This window comes from Lonchura striata, chromosome Z (genome assembly GCF_046129695.1).
Source record: "Lonchura striata isolate bLonStr1 chromosome Z, bLonStr1.mat, whole genome shotgun sequence".
NCBI classification, from domain to species: Eukaryota; Metazoa; Chordata; class Aves; order Passeriformes; family Estrildidae; genus Lonchura; species Lonchura striata.
Genome location: NC_134642.1, coordinates 41213634 through 41236405, shown reverse-complemented (window position 1 = coordinate 41236405; position 22772 = coordinate 41213634). Strand labels below are relative to the sequence as shown.

Below are 22772 nucleotides of genomic sequence, written 5' to 3'. Positions count from 1 at the left end.
GGGGGAGCCCGGACGAGAAGGGCGTGGCTACCGCCCTCGCTGCTGCCGCTGCGATTGGTTAAGGCTGACGCCAATCACGTCCTGGTTCCCGCCGGCTGCCGGAGCCGGAAGCAGAGGTGATGGCGGGGGTCCGTGGGGGCCGCTGTAGGGGTGATGCGTGTCTGCGTTCCCAGTGTCCCGACCCCGGTGTCCCGTGCCCAGTGTCCCCATCCCTCTGCGGGTGGCGAGAGGCCGGGGCAGCGCGGCCGCGTCGCGCCGGGCGCCGGCGGAGGGGCCCCGCTGGGATTTGTCCTTGTCCTTACAGGCGCGCACGGGAGGTGGTGCTGGTTCCTCGGGCTGGCCCCAGGGCCGCAGTGGGGCTTTGTCCTGGGGGTGCTGTGCCTGAGCTAAAGGAGCTAGGTAAGAACTAAAGGAAGCGGTTGAAGTGGTGGACCACAAGAGCTGAGCGTCGTCCAGGGCTGTGGCTGCTGGCGAAGGGCTCCGTGCTGTGGTTTCCCGTGTTGGAAGCCGGAGGTGTCACGGTGCCGCTCTTGGCGTCCCAGGAAAATGCATTGTTGTGTACAGTTATTTACTGAAGTGTGCGTCTCTGCCAGAATGCAAAGCTTTGCCCAGGACTGGGAATCGGCCAGATTTGTGGAATGAATTACTCGTTTCCATTGCTTCTTTTTCTCTCTAGGACTACTCATGCTGGCTGCGTAGCTTCTTGCTGACAATATTTGTCACTTAAGAGGTGTGTTCCTTACTGTTCACATCAAATCAGTGCTTAGCACGTGTGCTAAGAAACTTGTAGTTTTGTATGACAGCCTTATGTCTAGGTGAGACAGCAGAGAGCCTGTCCTTTGTCATTCATTTTCTCAGCTTTGCTTCTGATATCCTGAGGAGTCCTGTGCTCTAGGAAAACTGCCCGGAGCAATTATTTCCGTATGCCAGTTCCAGTAATGGTGAGCTATTACCTCTGCACAGAGCCTTTGGAGTTTTGCAGTAGAACAGTTTCAGAGTATTAATCTGTGGTTTTCCTTTTGCTTTGTAATTTTTTTCCCCCTCCTTGCAATATGGTTTGCAATTTATCAGCAGCAAAGACATGACTTACAGGTCATTTTTCATGCTTCTCTATAAAAAAGGAAATTTTTTTACAATTCAAAGGCAGCTAATAATATACAATTTAATTCTGTGGTGACTTCAGAGGGGTGGACAATTTTTTTACTGTGCTGAGATCTGTTCACTGGCTAAATACGGCTGGTCTGTTCGAGTCCCTTGTTTGTGCTGTTCTGCAGCTCCTGGTGCAGTTGGCAGAGTGGAATGGCTGTGAGAGCTTGTGGCTTGATCATCTACAGGAGGCTGCAGCCAGCAGCATGCTCTAAGGTCACTGACTGCATCGAGTACCTCCTGCTTCAGACATCCTATGGGACCCACCACTGGACCCCGCCCAAAGGTGATTTTTGTTCTGGTAACACTCCTGGTGGTCAGGCTGCAGAGAGGTTTTTGGCTGAGGTCAGTTTAGAGGGGCAGTTACCACCTGAAAGTAGCTGCTGGCTTGTGCTGTTTGATGGTGCTGGAGGTGAGGGGGCAGTTTTGAGGCTGAAATCCTCTGCAAGTTGTGTCTGTACAAAGTGTTGGGCACGGCTGGTTTGGGTTGGGGCAGGGGCTGTTACCCAGCCGAGCTCTCAGGTGTCTAATGTTTCTGACAAAGATATGCACACGACTGAAGCAAGGTGATGAGAGGATGCTCTACCTTCTTGCCTCGGCCCTCACACTTTGGCAGGTGCCTGCAGTGTTGCCAGTGCAGGATTGTTTGACCCATGTGTGATCAGAGTCTGCAGGGCTGTGGTCACAGTCTTCAGGAAGGCCAACTGAACTCTGTAATAGAACACTTTAATACGCTGTTCTTAGGAGATGCAGGAGATCATTGATGAAGATCACTTGCCTAATGCAGTAGAGATGAGAGGGACAGATAGAAGAATTAACCTTACCAGCCATTCTTGGTCATCAGTGAAGCCTCAGAGCAGAAAACAAACTCTGTGTCCCAGGACAGAGAGCAGCACCTCCTCTGTAAAGGCACATTGCAGAGCCGGTGTTTGCTAGTACACAGTCACAGCCCTGGTACCAGAAAAAGCGCAGCACAGAAATACTTTAGGTTCCCTGGAGATCTTCTTGAATGCTCTTTTTTACCTCTGAGATTTTGTCCTGATAGTTTCTACTTCTCATTTGGTAAAAGTGTGGTACAGCAGTTCATAAACAAGAACTTGCAAATTGGGGAAAAAAAAATCTTTTAACACTGTCAGCTAGGCTCTTCTATTCAGGGAAAGAACAAAACTTTCCCAGTGTTTCCCTTTCCTCTGTTGCACCAAGAATCTAAGGGAGTTGAGTTTGCAGCCTAGTGGAAAGCTAAAAAAATATCTGCTGGGACATGATTGATTGTTGTGAGAAGAAATCTTGTGTAAGGAGCCCTGGGAACACAGTAATTCTGGACAAGTGATTTAAATTGCTTGTAGGCATTTTGGTAGGGAGCTAATTGTCTCATAAGCATATATCTCACACACCCAGAACCACAGAACAATGTAGCTTGGAAGGGACTCTTAAAGGTTGTCTAGTCAAAGCCTCCACCAGTGGGTAGGAACGTCCTCAACTAGAGCAGATTACTCAGAGTCCCATCCAACCTGGACGTTTCCAGGGATGGGGCCCCCACCGCCTCTCCGGGAAACTTGTGCCAGTATTTCACCAGCCTTATAGTAAAAGCAAGTCTTCCTTGTCTGTAGTCTGAGTCTTCCTTCTCCTAGATGAAAAGCAGGAGCCTTTCTCCTGTTACTCCAGGCCCTTTTCAAATGTCTGTCCCCAATTTTCTTATAAACAACCACCCTTTAGGCACCCTGAGGTCTCCCCATAGTCTTCTCTTCTCCAGACTGAACAGCCCCAACTCATCTGGTCTCCAAAGCAGAGGTGTTCCACTCCCTGATTGTATTCATGACTTCCTCTGAACTCAATCCAACAGGTCAATGTCCTTCCCTTGCTGAGAACTCCAGAGATTGATGCAGCATTACAGGTGGGGTCACACCAGAGCAGAGGGGGGGGATCACCTCCCTCAACACTCTGCTTCAGATTTTAGATATTGAAGACCAGAATCTGATGGTGGCCTATAATAGAAGCTTGATAATGATTTGGGGGAATTTAATGAAGAGAAGCTATTCCATTTTATAATACCTGTGATAGGAGTGGTCTTTCAAGGTGGCCCTGGGACATGCAGTATGATAATATGTACGTGATGTTAGGATTGATTCCATGGGGCAGGAGTTAGAAGGAGAAGTCGTACGTGTCTCTCAAAGCATACACAAAAGGCAGTTAACAGCTACAGCTGTACCTTGTTATTTTATAAAGTCTCGAAGCTGCTGCATCTCTTATGGGATTAAACTGGATCCCCTCACATGTACCTCATCAGCCTTATCTCTGTCCCTAGGACCGTGACTTTTCACTAGCGGAGGCTGATGGGAAGGGGATGTAGGGTTCATTTTCCTTCTCAATCTATTAGAACTGCACCAGTGGGAACAGGTGGGAGGATCTGAAAGCTGTGGTGTGTGAGGTGCTGCCTGCAGTCCTTTTTGTGCTCTGCAGGTAGACTGGACTGCACAAATGTGGCAACTTATTGAGCTCAGACCTGAGGTTATCAACAGGTATCAACATCAGATGCTGTGTTCTGCATAGCTGCTTCTTGAAAGAAAAATGTATTTTACATTTGAGGTGATGTCATGTTGTAAGAGGTTGTTCACATTTTTGATACACGGGCAGGGAAGTGAGTGGGACCCGTTGCAAAGGCAAAACAAACTTCCTACATAGCCCAGATGTGGTACTAAAAGGACACTTTGGGTATCTGAGACCCGAGGAACAGTTAATCTCTGTGGTGAATTTATAGCTATTTGGAGCCAGCTACATAGAAAATAGAGTAACACCAGGGAAAAAACAGAGCTTAAACTTCTTTTGCCTTCTAAAATGTCCCAGGTCCTGCTATGTTGCTTTTTTTGAGGTATTGCTTGGCTTGTTCTATTTATGTTCCGGAGCTTTCATGAGAAAACCAAATCTGACATTTCTCAACAAAAGTAGATATGGCTGAGGATGTGTTATATTTATACATTGTTTGTAGTGGCACCTCTTGTTCTGAGCAATGTAAAATAAATGGTGTGTCCTAGGAGAACTAACTACCCAGCTGCTGAAAGGACTGGCTTTCAGATTTTTTGCTTGTTTCAGAAGGTAGTATGGAAGAGAAAAAATCCCTAGCTGCTTAAATGAAATGCACCTTTTAAATGGTACGTGTCTGTGCCTAGTCCTGTTGTTTCTGGACCATTGGCACAACTAAGAGTTTTGCAGAATTGAGCCTTAAGCTTATGTGAGAGGACATAGTTGAGAGAGGATTAAGACTCTCAGAAGACCTGTCTCTGCTCTATCTGGATAAAGGAAAAATGAGGGATCCTCAGTATAATTTAAGATGGAACTTTATGGATGTACTGTAGAAGTAGAGGAATGGGAAGAAAAGATGTCTGCTGCTGAGTTGCTGATGGAAGTTTCAGGAGATGAGGGATAAACAATGATCCTAAAAGCCACAGAACAAAGATAAATCAAGACATAAGATCTGGAAAAGCAATCTCTCCTCTCTAATTTCCATTTCCTCCTGTGTCAGCTACCATGTGCTCTCGTGTCTGCTTCCCAGTGTTTCCCGATTAAAGCAAAATGTGCGTTTCCTTCCCAGAGATTTACTTTTCCACCCTCTTGGCAGGCCACGTGGACCCTGGGGAGGATGACCTGCAGACAGCCTTCCGGGAAACACAGGAGGAGGCTGGTCTGCAGGCCAGCCAGCTCACTCTCATCGAGGGCTACAAGAAAGAGCTGCACTACCCTGTCCATGGCAAGCCTAAGACTGTCGTGTACTGGCTGGCAGAACTGAAGGACTGCAACACAGAAATCAAGCTGTCAGAGGAGCACCAAGCTTTCCAGTGGCTGAAGCTGGAGGATGCCTGCAAATTTGCAGAATATGAGGACATGCAAGCAGTGCTGAAAGAAGTGCATCAATTTCTCTGCTCCAGAGAATAAGTGTTTTTGTGAAGTATAAGGGGGTTTCTTGAGGAGACAGGTGTGCTTTTTATGTTTTAAACTGGAGGAAAAATTATATGGCTTTATGGCTTGCAGAAATATAGATTTTTTTTTTTTAAATCTGTAGAAATTCAGTGAGGATACACAGAGCTTTTAAAGAGACTGTGCTTTTGTCTCTCCTAGCTAGCACAAAAAAGTGTAGTCTGATTGAACCATAAGCCAGAGATATCTGAATTGAAGCCCAGAGCTAACAAAAGACTTCCTCTGTTCTCTGTCTCATTTTCTTTTTTTTTCCCCCCCTTTCTTTTTCTTCCTTGAAGTGCTGAACAACCACTGGTCCTTTTGAAAAATCAAACACTTGATACATCTTGACTTGCTGATATAAAGCAGAGAGTTGAGAAAATGAGCATATGGGGATTTTTAATAACAAAACATTTACTGCAGAAGTCATATCTTGAATTTCAAATGAGGAAGCAGTAGTTCTATTACCAGTGATATGCAGTGATAACTTGTCAGATCATTTCAGGTCTTTTTTTTTTGTATCATGAATTTATGTATATCCATAATGTGCTGTTGTGAGAATATTTTCCATTCAGATAGACTTAGTAAATGGTTGAGGTACAGTATTTAAGTGGTAAATTGAAGTTTTTTTGTCTCTTTTAGTTTTTTGATCTTTAACAGACACCTTAGCCATATATTTTTAGGGAGTTGGGAAAGGGTATTTAATCCACATTCTGCACAGGATGTCCAAGCTTATGTGCAGTCTTGTGTCTGTTTCATACTTTCAGTGCTTCTATGGCTGCAGCCACTCATCTTTTGGGGCAGCAGACATTATTTAATATTGGTGCCGGTGTGACAAGTCTTTTGCTTGTCACTCAATTATCTTCCAGTGGAGTCATTTAAAATTGCACATATTTGTATTTTCAAAAAAAGGGATGCACTATAATATGCACTATATATGCATATTTATGTGTATATATAAATATGTATGTATATAAACACATGAAAACCTTCAGTGCTCATCCACATTACAGGCTTTATTTTGATTGTGCTCAGAAGTGTTTCATTCAGGTGGTGGCAGAGAGTGTAACAACCAGTGAGAGTGGGAGAGTTAAAAGCCTGCGAAGCCTCAGCCTTGGTTTTTCATTATTGTTTGAGGTACCATTTAATCAGTGCTGTGTAAACAGTGGTGTTGCTGCCTTCTTGTTTATGAGCAAGATTAGCATATTAAGCTGGAGTTAGAAAGTCATTAACAAGTCATCGTTTCTGCCCATTCAGCAGTAATGAATGCAGACACTTGGTGCTTTGGAAAACACATTAACTCAGCTCCAAGCCAGTATTTCCTTTTTAATGGCACTGCTCACATAGTGTTCCCAAAGCTGTTTTGGAGGGTGACCAGTGCTGTGCATTGTAAGGTAATGCACTCCTTGGACAAAATTCTGAGGGGTGTAGCAGTAATGGGTCAGGCACTGTATGTGCATTCAAAGTAATTTATGAACAGAATGTATTCCCACTAATTTTGTGAGTAAAATGATTCTTAAACATTTTTTGCTCCCAGAATCTAGAGTCTTTAAGTTTCATTTAAAGTAGAAATGTTGAAAACTCAGAATTTAACTCTGATTCTTGCTGCTCACTGATGAAGAAAGAGTTCTTCCTCTGCCCATGTCTAATGGTAAAATATTTTCCCAAGGAGCATCTGGGAAACCCTCCAGTAAATAATGATGGAATAATCTGCCTGGAAAAGATATTTATTTCCAACCTCTGTGATATGTATGCCCTAAACCAATAGGGCTTTTTTTTTTTTTTTAAGACCAGTTAAGTTTTTGGTCAAAATATCTCATGACAGTAAACTTCTTACTGTTTAAAAAGAAAAATAATTAAAAAAACCCCAAAAACAAACAAACAAGAAAAACCTATAGAGATTTGAAATTCCCTTGAGAGACCTTACTTCTGCTGTTGGTTAAATAAAACCAAATTCAAGAGAAGTCCAAGCTACACTGAAATAGCAGAACAGCTTAATTTAGGTCAAGTGAAAGGCATTGCTCAAGTAAGAGACGTGAGGATATGGTTTCCTTTTCTCTACTGAACAGATACACTGACACAGCTCATACTTGTAATTTCCTGGTGTTATTGTTTCTTTCTCCACATAACTCTTGATTTAAAGCCATGATTACATCATCTCAGAATCAGAGAGAAAGAATATACATTAATGAATATTAGGAAAGCTCTAAGACATTGCAGATTTCACTGAGAAAAGATCAGGATTGAGTGTGACAATCACAGGTAATTTTGCTCAAACAAGAAGTGTAAAGGCTGAAAATAATGTTTTACTCCTATATAAAAGAAAAACAACTGTATTACTGCTCTGGTGGAGCGATGTATCTATTAATTGACTATTCCATATGATTATAGGAAATCAGAGACTGAAGCTGGAATAAAGTGGCTCTATATGCAATATCCCCAACAAGCATGACTGACATTTCTTGCCAGTCTATATAATAAAAGAGGATGTGTGTTATAATAAGGTTTAGTACATCCTAAATATAGAAGTTTTGAGAGACACATGCTCTCTCAGCAGGGCTCTTGCAGTGATGCAGTGGAGTGATACATTTTAAGTTAGAAAAATGACTTGTTGTTACTTAATTGACAGCTTAGTGGGGATGAATCTTTTGGCGTATACCCAGAAGACATTGTATGGAAGGCAGTGCTTATTAATTACATTCTCACACTGACAATGTAATTTGCCTTCTATATCTTCTGGCAGCTAGTTTTATCTTAAAAAGAATTTAAGGATCATCAGGACTTCTGTTTTTTATACCTTTCCCTTGTCTTCAAAGATTCACTTTTTCATATGCTCAGTAACTAATTTTGGTTCAATGGGCAGTTGCAGCTGGCAGAAGTCCCAACTTTATTTAGGGAAACTAGGGATTTGTTATGGGTTAAAGCAGCTCTGAAATTGCTAAGCAGCTTGTGCCTATACAAACCAAACAATCTGCTTGCTTCAACCTTGTCACGTGCAATGAGATTGTACTCAAGTGTTTAGAAAAAGGCCCCAGACTGTGCTTCCTGTCAAAACAGCAAGGGTAGGGAGGAGATCACCTGTGGTGGGAACAGTGACATGGCATGAAACAAAAGCTCTGTCATTTGGGAGCTAGTCCACTTGGTAATTGATGTTATCAAAAAGAGGAGTGACAGTCCCATCTTTCCACTCAATGAGGATCTCTCCATGCCTCAGGGAAGGGGAGCGGGATGGTGGAAGGTACAGCTGGGGGACTCTTCGCGAGGGGGTCGGCTCCCGTAAATCAACTCTGCTGCTGTTGGCTGGAGAGCTCTTCAGAGCAGAGAGGATTTTCTTCTTCCTAAGAGAAGAGAGTAGAGAGTAACTGCACCTGTCTGTCATTTGGCTGCTTCTCCACATCAGCAACTGTAATGCCATTTTCTTCAGTGATAGCACAAGATTTGTAGGGGAGTAGGACCAACATTTGAGTGGGTCAGTGAATGGTGTGGATAAATTGGGTGGCAGAGAAGAGAAATCCCCAAGGGTGACACATTGGTGACCAGACCCATCTGCTGAGAGCCAGCAACATTGGGTGTGGAATGGGGAGAGGTGCCAAGACCAGACTTTCGTTTTGAGATGTTGGAGTTTTTCTTTAAGATGCTGTTCATGGCAAAGCCAATGAACCTGACTCTCACTTACTTGTTGTAGTGAACATTGAGTGTCAGTATTATTAATCCCAGTATGAATGCCAAGGGGCTGAGGACCAGCATGGCTGTCTTCCAGTTTGTGCCTGAAAGGGTATCAGAGAAAGCATCACGTGTTTGCTGTACATATCCCTGTTCTTATGCAATTGCCACAAAAAAATCACCTGTAATGTCCTGAAAAATGCCAGATAACAGGAAAAGTGCTTTGTCTACAACATCAACATCTTACAGCTGTTTTTACACTGCACAGTATCCTTCTATTAAAAGTGGCCACAAAAGTTTTTATTTCATGCTATGAAGACAATGATACATCATGTTCTCCAGTCTACAGATTTCTGACACAAAATAAGGGCTGGGGGAAAGCAATAGTGCTAGCAGCTGTCTGTTTTTCATGTTTTACTTTTTTTTTTTTTAGTCACAGGCCTGTGGAGATTTAAAAAGAGTCTTTCTGACAGGTAATTTTCTGCCCTCATTTGCTATTAAGCATCCTCAGTAGCACCCCAGGGAAATGTATCTCTCTTACAATGGGAAGGACAGGGGCACTGATGAACCTTCATCTACCTGGTCCCTTCCTTCTCTGGCTGATCCCTGGACCTACCTGCAAGCCTGCCCCCAGTGTTTTTACCCCGATTTCCATGTTTCTTGGAGTGGTTGTGGGATGGATCTAGTGGAAGAAGCAGAAAGACTCTGATTAGCAGCTTCCAGGTGGACCAGGGGTCCAGATTCCTCATGAGGCTTCACTGTAAACACAAATCCCTTTTGTATGGGACTCAAAAAGGAAAAGGAAACTTTATTGTCACTTGGTGTTCCCCAGCCACAGATAATTTTTGCATCTAAACAGTTGGTGGCTATACCTCCAGGTTAAGCCTGTATCACTGAAGTGCTTGCCAAGGGAAGCTCCTCAGCATGTTGGGTAAAGGCACTCAGTGTTACACATGGAAGTTCTTCAGAAATCTTCAGGTACTCTTCCACCACTGAAAATAGATGAGTAACCTCGAAGTGCTGCCCACACTTTCCTTCCTGCTGTTCTTACTTACACATTCAGAAAAGAGCTCACCCTCCTTTGCTGGGAGCTGTGCCTGTTTGGTCTTTGCAGGAGACACTGTGCTGTTGAACAAGTTAGCCAGAGGGGGGTCAGTCAAGCTCACAGAAGATTCTTTGTCCACAGCATCAATCTTTGGTGAATCAATGGTTTTAGCTTGGAAGGAAATAAAGCAAAGATCTGTGTGATTATCATTTACTTTTTGTACAGAAACCTGGATATGCTCACTATATAGGGAACTCAGCCCTGCTGATTTGGTTCTCTGCCCTGCTGGGTGGGAGGATGTGGTGCTGTAGCAATCACCTCCTCCTGTGCATCAGGGGCTTTAAGCTGTAACAGATTTTAAAGGTGAAATGAACCTCTCAAGATGGAATCAACAACTAAAGCAGATCAAGTTTTCTGGTGGTAGATGTGGTCATGAGTTTTGAAAGTATGAATGCAGCATCAGCTGTTAAAGGATGATGTGTGAGGAAGAGGCAAGTGGAAGAATCACAGCTATTAACAACTGCAGATATAAAAATGGGATCCAAAGGGTGGTAAGTAGGCCATACTTCTTGCAAGGCTCAATACTTTCCTTTGCCCTCCAGTCCTACTGCAGAGTAGGGTGTGTGGGGAAACAAATGCTGCTAGAGAGGAGGTTGTGGGAAGTTTGGTGTCAGCAATTCACCTCTCTGCTGCAATGATGCACATGCTGAGACCAAAAAAACTGTGTCTTTGGGACTCCCTGCTGCCTATCCAAACCACATCCCATTCTGTGGCATGAGCACCCACACCACAGCTACACACGGGTAATCTATTGAGCAGATAACCCACCAAAGTGTAAATTGTCTCTTGATGATCAGCTGAAGTTAGATAAAAAATACCTGAACAAATACATTGGACTTTGATTGTTTGTTACAGTGAGCTCATGGGCAATCTATTTCCCCTTCCCCGGGACCCTGTGACTCTGATCAAGATAACCCTGGACCCCTCCTTCCTGCCCCAACGGGGTTGGCAGAGAGCCAGGCAAGCCCACCCTGTCCAAAGTCTATATAGACCCCTGACATTTCCTGTTTGTCCTCTTTTGCCCTGCTCTCCCCATGGACATCACAGGATAAAGAGAGCTGAACCAATGTATATCAGGGTAAGAGCCTCTTTTGGGAATCTTTGCCATCTGATATTCCTCCCCTCACAGCCTTGGACCTCTAAGCTAGCCTGATATTCAGGGGGCTGTGTGAGGAGGGGAACATCAGATGTTGTTACTAAATAGTCAGAGGTTCCCTCCAGTAGACTGAACCATGGGATTGATAGGAAAATTATGACTTTGCATGAGACGCACCGAGTGGCACAGCCTGATTCAAAAGCTGCTCTATGTTTACCCTCACAGCCTTATTTGGGGATCCTGGTTCCAGGGCAGCCCTGGGCTGCCAGGAGCATTGCCTTGGGGAATGAAAATGCTCTTTTCACATGCCTTTTTCCCATATCTTAAATGTTCCTCACATTTCCTAGCCTATATTTAACTAGCCTATTACAGTATCTAATTTGTGTGGTCCCTGTTTAACTTAATGTTAAACAAATACTAAGACTTGTAACTATTGTGATAATTACATGCTGACCTTCTAGTTGTCTAATTAAAAACTTTGAGGCGAAAAAAGGCCACCTTCTCTACACGATGGCCAAAGCAGCTGATGTATCTCTTTTTATTTCAAATAGATACAGTGTTTCTGTGTCAAAAGGTTATATTTATAATCCACGGCTTATGCCAACCAGATACATCACATTTTCTCTTTACTAATTTCTTCAGAGCTCAAAATCTCATTGGGTCCATCAGCCGTAAGGTAAGGAATAGCCCCCTGTCAGGGAAATAATTTTCCATGAAAAATGTTGGGAACTTCATCACCTACAGAGTGGATAACACATAAAAACCATTACAAACACCAGCTCTTTTGGGTCTCTGGAGTCAAAGAAAGGAGAGGAGGGGAGGAGGAGAGGAGGAATTGAATGTGATTTTCAAGTCTCAGTTCTACATACACCTTTACAATAAAAGTACAAAAAAACACCTTTTTTTGCTGGAAGGCCTTAAATGAAAGTGGGAAACAGACTGAACCATGAACTATCAGTGGTCAGCAGTGGGCTTTGCTGGGTATGCAACAAATGATCACAGCCACATCTTGGTAAAATGACCATGCCTGCTGTTTGGTAGCCTTATGTCAAACTCCTAAAATTGTGACAAGGTCAGGGCTTTTGCCCTTTGTGTGTCCAGTCTAAGACAAAGGGCAGGGAATAATGGTGAAAGCAGTTTGGATTCTCTTCAGCAAAGGCCAAGGCCATAAATGGTTAATATAAACCCTATTTTTAATAATTTTTGATATAATCTTCTGGGATTTCCTAATGCAAAGGGAGGGCAACGCTTAAGCTACCTCCCACTATTTGTGGTGTTCACCAGTTTCTTTATGGCTATACTGGGCACCAGCAGCAAGCTTTACTGAGGATAATAAGGATACGGAATGAAAGTTAGATCTAGGTTTCATTAGTGAGGGATGCACTGTTGGGGTCTCACAGAAGAGAAATTTAATTTCAGAAACTGAAGAAATAATTTCTGATACATCCGCTTCTCAATAATTCATGTAAGTTTAAAAGAGGTTTTCAGCTGCCTCTTGTTGTTGTCTTACTAAAAGGACATCACAAAGTACCAAAAGCTCTTTCAAAGTCTAAAGTTTCTGACTCTGGGAGACTTCGTTGGGTATTTTGTGCTTGGGAGGCTCTTTTCCACTATTCTTAACTGTGGGCACTAGTTCAGAAATATTTTATCAAAATATTTGCCTGTTTTCAGAAAGGCAGCTGGGTTTTGGAGACCTGATCATGTAAGATTTTGCATACTTCTAGAAAACACTGAACAACCACTACTGGAAAACACTGGTACCAGGTAGTGGGTTGAGCTGGAGCCATTTGGTGTTTCTCCAGGTGATGCTGAAGTGAACATGAGTTGGAATGACATGTGCAAACTTGGTGTTAGATGGCTTGGATGACATGAAAGTTAGATGTTATCTGACACTAAATCTACCTCATCTTACTTTCATAGGTCCACACACGTGTGTCTGGAACTTGTTGTGTTGGTTTTCTGGGCCTCTGAGCTGCTGTCTGGGCAGCAGCACAGATGGTTTCATCTGCCAGCGTCTTCCACCTGCTGAACTTGTCCTTCTCCCTGGAGACAAAGACCTTGTGGCCCCCCTCCTTCGTGCCAAGGTGGAAGCCCAAGCTCTGCAGAGTCAAGTGTCCCTTTTTGCTGCAGGACCATGCCTGGTGTTCCCGATCTGCACAGGGCTCCAGCTTGACTAGACTGTCCTGGTGCATCCTGTGGGCCGACAGGCAGTACTTGGTGTGCAGGCTGATGATGGTGCCTGAGTCGGGGTCCCAGGCCCAGCGCTGCTGCTGGGAGTGCTCCTTGCAGCTGGCCAGGCTGATGCTGTGGGTCTCATGGGAGGCACGGATGCACTTTTCCAGACGGGTGTTCTTTATGAGGAAGCCTTGTCCCTCTGCTACTGCTGTACAATCAGAGCACGGTTTAGTACTGTGCACATCTGAAGAAAACACATCTCCTTGTAAATACCCTGGGGGAGGTAAGATGTAACCCACCAGTCCTTTCCTGGATGGGTATGCCTGGATAAATAGTTGCCACAGCTTCCTAATTTCTTGGAATGATATTTCTTTGAAAAGAATGAGGGTGCAAATAGCCATGAGCAATGCTAGAGGAAAATAGCAGTTATGTAACTAATGAGCTAATGAGGAAAAACATCCTTTCAATTTGAATGATTATATCAAATATCTGCCTCTTTCTCTCTCTCTCTCTCTCTCTCTCTCTCTCTCTTTCTCTCTCTCTCTCTCTCTATATATATATATATATATATATATGTATTCAATTCAGTACTTCAATTGTTTTAACTATGTAGCCATCCTTCCATCCCTCCAAATGAATTAGATTAGATAGTTTAAGGGATCTTTTGCCCCTATCCTGGTCAAATCTTTATTATAAAAGAGCAGTTGACATCCCCCTCATGCTGTTCATGTGGGGCCAACTAGGCCACCTTGGGCTACACTTTCTACTAAGTGGCTTCTGGAGGTATTAAAGCAGTGCGGGGATGAAACCATATCCCACCAAAAGTGTGTAGGTACTTGGCTGAGGCAGCTCATGTAAGTATTGACATTATCTTGGATTTATCACACTTGACATTGATCTGTGCACCATAGGAACAAAAGTACCATTTTTAAAAATCCTTTTGTAAGAGGGAGACATTGTAGCTGTCCCATAACAAACACACAATTTAAAGCAATTTCTGTAATTTCTTGCTGCTTTTAAGAGCAACAGGTCCAAACATCTCAGATGATTTAGATGGATATCACATTAGCTGAAGGATTGCTAATGTTTTCAGTATAACATCATCAGGTGTGGCCTGTGAATTTTCCTGAGCAAAATGTTAAGTGCTAAACCATCCACTACTGTTGCAGGTGAACTTTCTGCTGTATATTTTATGCCTAAGATAGATGGATAGAAATAGAAGTTTCAAATTTCTGAACATTCTGAGAAATCTTTTAATAACAACACATTGCAACTCCCAGCTTTTACAGTGATGTTTTTTCTATTTTCCCCAGGAGACAGAATTATAAAAGCCCCATCAGCGTATAGTACTGAGCATAAAGAGTAAGAGGACACTGAAAAGTTAGGCAAGAACACTGATTTTTATCTAAACTATTTCTGCAGTGTCTCCTCCCAAATTAAAAACAAAACAAAACAAAACAAACACAACAAACCACAACAATACTGAGTCAATACAAGTATTTGGCTCAGTACCTGAAAAGATTAGTGACAGTATAAACAGAAGCTGGTACACAATAACAACAGTGTAGACAATAGTTTAAAGGAGCTCTCATGTTTTTCTCTCAGGAAATTCTAGGGTTCTGCTAGATTAATAATGCCTTGGGGCCGTTAAATAAGAAACAGCTCAGGGATTTCTGCTTATGAATGCCTGAGGAGAAGAGCCAGAAACCACAGTGCTTCTCCACCAACTCTGAGATTGTCTGATCAATGTATCTGCACTGGGATATTAATTTGCATGGACTTGTGATAGCCACCAATCCAGACAATTCCTGCCGAGCCAATGTGTCTAAATGGAAATTAAATTTCTGAGCTGTCTGTGGGCAACTTGTGAGTTCTGTTCTCTTTAACCCTTAATGAGGGCTGGGTGGAGGTAAGATAATTAATGCATTTAGGACTTGAGTTTCTGCCAGACTGTAAAGGCAGAAGTAATGTGTCATAAGTAATTTCCCATAAACTTTAGAAAATTGAAGTGGATTAATACAATCCTCCCCCAGCCCCACCCCACCCTCACCGTTTTTCCCTAGGATGTGGAATTCAGGATTCTCACACTTTTGCTTCAGTTTAACTGAGAAACACATATCCAAAGTAATAATTTGAGACATGCATTACAATGTAACAGGGAAATATGACAACTGTGCTGGATCAGATAAAACATCTGCTGAGCCCAGGATCCTGTCTGCTAATAGAGGAAAAGGAGAAGAATCAGACAAGAAAATAGTTCACTCAAAACAACAAGATAACCAGTGCTTCCTTCCAAAAATCATAGAATCATAGATTTGTTGGGGTTGGAAGGGATGACAGTCCAATCCAGCCAACACAGGATCTCCTGGAGCAAGTGATACAGGAACACAATCACATGGGGTTTGAACATCTCCAGAGAGGGAGATTCCACAAGCTCTCTGGGCAGCCATTCCAGCGCTCTGTATGAACTAACTCAGACAGTATTGCTGGGTATTTATGGGTAAAATGTTTTGCCCACTATAGTTTTCAGCTCTGAATTTCAAAGAAAAATAACATTTTGTTGCTCCATCAGTATCAGAGCTCCTCCTGCAGCTTCACAAAGTTAATTTAAGTTTTGATTATTCTTAATTACTTTGTGGCTTCAGCAAGCTTAATTACTTCATTATTCATCCCTTCTGATCTTTCTGAGCATCTTTTGATACTATCACTGCTGTGTCAACCTATTCCATGTCTTTGTTCCAGCCTTTGGGCTAGATCTGTCTCCTACTCCATGAGAATGGAGTCTCTTAAGGGCCTTGATGGAATATTCATATCGAAAGTCTTTTGCAAACACTGGCACAAGACCTTGATCTGCTCAGCATATTTATGTTCTTACTGATAGCATCATGGATGTCAGGCATTCCCATTACAAAAGCTGCATTGACTTTTCTCATGTTTATCTGTCTGTAAATACTCTTCTTTGCTTCCATTGATTTGTGCAATGCTGAAATGGAGCCTAAGAACCTGTGTCTCCCTAGGCTGTGCAAGGATCCATTTTAAGAGGGGCATTATTGCTGTAATGCAGCCCTTTGGTGTCGAGGTTGCTTTAAATAAGCATTTAATACACTCCTTAGAAATGTTTTAAATGTCACATTTACATTCCTGTAATGCAAAAGACATTTGGGCTGGTCCTTTACCACAGATTATTTATCCCTTTTTTTTTCCCTCCTTAAAATTCCTCTGTTGCCAATCCTATATGATAACATTTCAAACTGTGGAGAGTGACTGCTACAACCTCCCTGACCTTGTCTGAAGGGAGCACTACAGCCAGTAATCCATTCAGCCTTTCTACACTCCCCTACTTTTGGTTGCCCTTCTTGTACTTGTGCCAGTTATTTACTGACTTCTGACACCCCCAAATTCCTGCTTCAGATAATTTTTGAAAATTTCTGCTGACAGTTTTTGTATTCTCTTTCTAGGCTGCTCATCCAAGTCTTTTTATCATATGTTTTATTACAGATTTTATTATTAAGCATGCCACAATCTTTTCTGTATTTTCTTTTCCTTTCTTGGCAATGACTCTCCATTTGAAAGTTTTGGGTATTTTCATTACACTTTGATGTGTGCTGCTGTTTGATCCAGCAGGATATACGTGTTTTGCTCTCTGTGGAGTCCCTGATGCTTTATGTTCCCCTCTAAACAATCACTGTGTTGGTACCTGCACAGTAGCAGCAAACATTGCAGTTACATGTGACTGCCAGCAGCCATGGCACGTGCCCCACACAGTCATAGGGGGTAGACCCACAACTAAACCTGGAGGATGTTTACTTTGAGATACACATCAGGCACCAAGAATCTTTACTTGGGAGATAAAATCACATCCCAAGTCCTGCTGCTCAGTGGTCCTACAACTAAGGACATGAGCTCTAACATTTTAAGAATGTTAACCTGGAGCAACAAGAGCATCCAGTGTACTCCCTAAGGATAGGATTCAGCATCTCTGGAAAATGCCAGCCTTACCACAGAGTCCGAGTAGATGCCTGCTTTGGGCTGCTCATACTTGAACATTTTGACCTCTTCATATTTTTAGGAACAAAATAAACAATTTCTAGCAAGGCTCTTGATGCCAGCTCATTTGTCCTATGATACTGACACTCTGTCTGGTTACAAGACAGAAAAGCAAGCAAATACAGGCTCCTGCTTTTCTGCAGCATGACCACCCTTGGGACGTGCTGTTCCATGTAGGATTAGGGGCAAAATCCATGCAACGTTCCTAATTAAGGTAATGTCACTGAGAAAGCCTTGGTTACCAGCAATCCCAGTGTTACTAGGAAAGTTTCTGCTGTTTCTAAGCATTGTCTGTGATGTCTTGATCAAAGACATTTGCAAGTGTTTTGGGGTGGCTTGGCCCATATTTTTTCCCAACCACTGATGCTTTCTTAAGGATACCTTGATTTTGATTGACCAACAGGGTTTCATATCTTTCCACATTACTGCAAGGTCCACTTTTGATCAAGTAGCTCAGTGATGGCCTCCAAGGGAGCAGAGCAGCCATAGGAAAAGAAGGAAGGTTTTGACATGGAAAAAAGTCTGTACATTATGGGAAGCAAGGGAGGTTGGTGAAGTCACCAGGAAGCTGATGCAAGTGAGGAAAACCAGTTCCTGGGTGGGGATATGATGAGTGTCTACAAAATCCAGAGGGGTCTGGAGGAGATGGAGAGAGGCTGACTGGTCAAGGATCGATCCTGGATGGGACAAAGGGTGCCAAGAAAAGGCTTATAGTGTGCAGGAAGTGGTTCTGCACCCAGGCACTGTGTGTTGCTTCTGGGGAGAACCTGTACAAGCCAAGGGATAAGGTCTGGTAGCTACTGAAGAGTTAAAAGCATCACAGCCAGGAAATCCCCCAAGTGAAAAATAGTTGGAGGCTTTAAAAGTTGATGGGGAAGCAGAAGTATTGTACAAGCTTGGCCTTCTATCTCTTCAGTGCAAAATGTGCAGGGCTGCCTCTTGAGGTCAGGGCATCAGAGGTCAGGGCCAGCACTACCATGGACTTAAGAGGGAGGAGAGTGGCTCCCAAGATATGGGATCAGGCCAAGATGCCAAACATTCACCAAGGCTTCACATCCAGTGCATGGGGGTCCAGAGTCAGTGTTAAATACAGTTGTATTTCAGCAGTTTTGTTTCTGTACATGTAGGCACAGATCCTGCTGGTGCCTGACTTCCCACTGCCCATTGCACCTCATGGGGTCACCACTAGGTCTGGCTTTTTAACAAAACTTTTTACAGAATCACAGAGTGAATTAGGCTGGAAAAGACCTTTGAGATCAAGTCCAACCTGTGACCTAACCTAATGCCTCTTCATTAACTAAACCATAGCACTGAGTGCCACACCCAGTCTTTTTGTAAACATCTCCAGGGATGGTCAGTCCACGACTTTCCTGGGCAGCCCGTTCCACTGCCCAATCACTCTTTCAGTGAAGATTTTTTTTTCTGACATCTAACTTATTTTTGCCTCTTCTCTGCTTGCAGGTACTTTCCAAAGAAACAACTGTCAGAACCAGCTTAGGACATTCCAGGATTTCCAATTTTCAGCAGGAAACCAACCCCTCAGAGGTCTGTTGAGAACTAGTGTCTCTGTCCTGCCAGCAGCCTTAAAACTCAGCAGCTCCAGGCAGGAGGGGATGGGGAAAAGCTGGTGCAGGGGGAGATCAGCCCCAAGCATGAACATGTTTGTGCTCTGTTCTTTGAGCTTCTTCGGTCATTGCCAGGCATTGGGAAGATTAATTTCTTTCTGCAAAACAGTGGTGGTTTTATTGTTTTATAACTCATCTGGCTGAAATGCAGTGGCTGATCGTGTTTGCACCAAAAGCATTACACTAGAAAGGAAATTAAATACCCCGTGTTCCTCCATACTTTACTAATAAAACAAAAACATGTGGATTGCTTTGTATGGCATCAGTAAAAAACCACTTTATTCTGACAACTGAAAAGACCCTATCTTAGAGGCAGAGGAACAGCAACACCCTGAAGGCTGTTCTGCTCTCTTTGCATGCCATCATGGTGTCATCTCCAAGTTCTAACCAAATTTCCTCTAATTTTTAAAAGATGCTTATGCATCATCACCCCTTACCACTACGGGGACATAGCCTCAGCCTGGGGCTTTACAAAGTGAGAGATTCAGTTCACTTTAGTTGGCAACTTTTGATATGCAGAAAACAGCAGTAGATGAAGCAGAAGTCAAACCTGTAGGAGCACAAAACTCTCCTGCTACCCAGCTGCAGAGCAAATTGAGGGGTAATTTCTCAAAGCATCCCAAGGAACACTTGCTTGTTTAGCAAAGAATGGAAAGTAGCTGGTCAGAGGTGCCAGTCTGAGGTTTGTCTTCAAGGAATAAATGTCTGAGCTGAGCAGCCCAAATAGTGGTGGTCCTCTGTTTGAGGGATTTTGAACAGCTCTGGGCATGTAACCTGTAAAACTGCAGGACTGTTCTTGCTGCTTCAGGGACTGAAGGAGCCTTGAAGAACTTCAGTGATTTATATCAATCTTTCTACCTGACATCTCAGTCATAGCAGCAAAATAAAAAAGCTTATTAGCTCAAGGACTTTTCCCATTTTTAAAGAAAATTGTTTATCCTGATGTCAATTATGAGATTGGTGAGACCATGGTAGCACCACTCCTAGTGGTTTTGGGAAACTGTTCCTGGGTAGCACTGTTCCAGATCTCTGGGATGATGCTCAGCAGGGACTTCTGCTTTTTGTATCTATCCATGCATGTCAAAAACAGGGCTGCTTGGATTCAAAATATTCCTGTGCATGGGCAGGACACAGGATTGGAGCAACCTAAGAAAGCAGCTGAATGTCAACATGACTGCTACCAAGTTTGCTCTATGGAGGTGAGCAGGGCATACTCTGCAGCTTCCTAGCATATCCCACTCCCAGCCAACTACCACAGGAGCAGAACTAATACTTCTACACTCCCCATGCTGCTAGCATGCTCTGAGCTCACTCACTTCTGTTGGGAAGGAGCAGCTGAGACTGGGAGGAACATTAGTGCTTAGGAGGTCACTTTGCCTGCCTCCCTCCCTGAGAAGGTTTATTCATCCGCTACTCACAGCAGCTTAAAAACACTTTATAAAAGCTGCCAGCATGATGCCACAGTGTCCCTGGCCCAACAATCCCAGCACCTTGCCAGCCTGTCCCTCACTCTTCCTCACTCTTCTGTACCCCTTTGTTTAATCCCATTTTAAATGCTGCCCTGAAATGTGCCTGTTGGCACGTGTTTTACAGCTGGTGTGTTCTTGAGCTTTGCAGCCCAAGAAACAGTTCAGCAGGAAAGCAGGTTAAAACCCAGGAGACAGTTCTCTTCCCACTTTACAGCTACCCCAAAGGAGGAGAAACTTACCCTCAAGCCAAGGAAGGAGGTAAATGCATCCCAAGCTCAGCCTGAAAAGCTCCATGATCTGCCAGTACAGTGGGTGACAAGGAGCCCCCAAAGCCTCTTGCCCACGAGGAGTGCCAGGCAGCTCACTTTTACCCCTTTCTCTGTCATTCACAGCAGAAAAACCCTGCTGGGAAGAGAAAAACTCTTTCTTTTGTCTCAGCAGTGGAGGCTTGGCAGCTGGCTTATCAGCAAAGGATCAGCTTGGAGTCAGAGTCCTGCTCAGCAGTTGTCCCTTAGGAGAAATCATATGACAAGCCAGGATGGGGGGGATGCTGGACCGAGATGCTCGTGGCCGCTGGGCTTGGCTGCTTGGCAGCAGTGATTGCTCCCAGCAATGACAGATGCATGCTAAGCAGGTTGGCCCGCTGCCTTTGCCAGGGCTGGGAGCAGAGGGAGGTGCAGGGCTGGCCTGGCAAAAAAAAAAAGCAAGTTCAGCAGGAGTGCTCAGAAGAGCTTGGGATGTGTCTGCTGAAACCCTGCACAGAGTCGTTTTCTCTTTAGAGGGAATTATTCCTGCCAAGAGGATTTTAGGCAGTGTTACAGCTCATGGCAGAGATAAAGGCTCACAAACCAGCTGTGGTTGTCCTAGAGCCAGAGAGTGATTGGAAGGGAGGAGTTGAGCTCCTGGATGGGGGAGCAGGCTCCTGCTGTGGGTTTACCCTGATCATCACCCTGAGGACTGCTTGGGTTGAATTTGGCTTTTCATGCATCACTTTGGGCTCTGCATGGGGAGGAAACCTCACGTCCCTCACAAAGGAAAAGTAGCAAAGCCTGACAGGTAAACAGCACCAGGGCAAGTGAGAGTTTCCATTTTGCTAGCAAGATGTTCAGCCACATCCCCTCAGCTCTTGTCTGTCTCATATGCTTGCTGAGGTCATTCTCACTTTAATAAACCATTAAACCTTTTGCACAAAAACACTTAAAAAATTGTGGCTTCACTTTCACTTTTGGGGTCCAATCCTGAACTGCACCAATGTCACAACTCCCAGCTTTGCCCATGAGACCAGGAGTCAGCTGGAGGGTTGGGAGTGGCTTCCTTTAGTGGCCAAGCTGTCAAATAAAAACGTTGCAGTCCTGGGATCCATGCAAGGGCATGGTCTCAGGTCAGGGCTTTGCAATGGTGCAGCTCCCACTTTGTGCAGCCGGATGATGGCTCCCAGCTTTCCCACTATCACAGGAGTAACCTGGCTTCAAATGAGATATAGTAAAGGATATTCTACAACCAAACAAAGGGGAAGGTTGGGGTAAATTCTTGCCCTGCTGAGGTTGGTCTTGCCTGACTGTAGCACTGTGCGTAAGAAAAGTACCAGCTAGTTTATTTGTGATTACTGTGGTTTCCCCCCTCTCCGCCCCTCTATGGAAACAGGTCAATTTGTAGTAAATTGCAGCCATTTTTAATTTTAAAAAATGCAGATGTTAAATTCTCTGCTACTTGACTGGGACTGAAAATGCAAACACTCTTCATTGCATCTCCTTGACACCAGACTGAGGAGAGCCCACACCAGAAACCAATGCCATATTTAAGCCCTGGAGAAAACTGATCAGTCTAAAAGCAACCTGTCAGCACAGACTAGAAAATAATCAGCTGAACACTGATATTTTTAGGGTTTCAGGGCACCACTTTGGCCTGTTTTCTTATATGTGCAAGAAAGTACTTGCATATAAAATTGTTCTGTAGCCTTAGAGCCCATTCTTCCCCACTGCACTGGCTTTCTCAGGGAATAGTGTAGCCTCATGCATACAGAGGCTTTCTTCAAATTGTTTTCACAGCTTTTCCTGGGATGTCCCTAGGAAAGAGCAAGCTATTTTCCAGCTGTGGCCTCTCCCATGTAGAGCAGGAGAGTCCTGTAATTGCTGACCCTCCGTCACATAATTTCCACATCAGTTAGTCCTTGACAGCCCAAGTCCCATGGAGCAGCCTTGTTCTTGTCTCCATCATCAGTTTGATGGGTGCATTGCTTTTTCTCATCATGTTGCAGCTCATGGTGAATTTAATCAGAGTGAAGTAATGATCAAGTGAAACTTCATCTCCAGATTTTGGTGTGGTGCTGGCCACCACACCTTCACACACAGGGGTCACTTACCACACACCAACTGCTGCCCTGTCTGGTGTGGGACAGGCACTGCTTTCCAGCACACAACAGCTAGCAGAGGTAGTGAAGACAAATATTTTGCTAGCCCTAAACTTGTGGGATGCTCAGGGTCAGCACAGCCTGT

The 22772-nt window shown here is 43.8% G+C and overlaps 2 protein-coding genes across 9 annotated transcripts; one reads left to right on the top strand and one right to left on the bottom strand.

Annotated features, from left to right (window-relative positions):
• Positions 1-56: 56 nt before the first annotated feature.
• On the top strand, positions 57-14999 carry NUDT2 (nudix hydrolase 2). 7 transcript variants are annotated; one of them, XM_021554584.3, is made up of 5 exons: positions 57-116; positions 305-399; positions 1275-1432; positions 4763-5116; positions 12882-14999. In XM_021554584.3, the coding sequence occupies exons 3-4, from the start codon at positions 1300-1302 to the stop codon at positions 5074-5076; spliced, it is 447 nt and encodes a 148-aa protein (XP_021410259.1). In that variant the 5' UTR covers positions 57-116; positions 305-399; positions 1275-1299; the 3' UTR covers positions 5077-5116; positions 12882-14999. The 7 variants fall into 7 exon arrangements, with proteins under 7 accessions (XP_021410259.1, XP_021410261.1, XP_031363361.1 ...); XM_021554586.2 differs by lacking the exon at positions 12882-14999 and adding an exon at positions 677-730 and having other exon boundaries at positions 4763-6636; XM_021554588.3 differs by lacking the exon at positions 12882-14999 and adding an exon at positions 677-730 and having other exon boundaries at positions 113-128; positions 4763-6636.
• LOC110484146 (uncharacterized) lies at positions 7185-20841 on the bottom strand. 2 transcript variants are annotated; one of them, XM_021554583.2, is made up of 6 exons: positions 20517-20841; positions 12874-13344; positions 9836-9976; positions 9377-9442; positions 8774-8864; positions 7185-8435 (listed from the first exon to the last, which is right to left on the bottom strand). In XM_021554583.2, the coding sequence occupies exons 1-6, from the start codon at positions 20569-20571 to the stop codon at positions 8228-8230; spliced, it is 1032 nt and encodes a 343-aa protein (XP_021410258.2). In that variant the 5' UTR covers positions 20572-20841; the 3' UTR covers positions 7185-8227. The 2 variants fall into 2 exon arrangements, with proteins under 2 accessions (XP_021410258.2, XP_031363360.2); XM_031507500.2 differs by lacking the exon at positions 9377-9442.
• Between the last annotated feature and the right edge of the window lie 1931 nt (positions 20842-22772).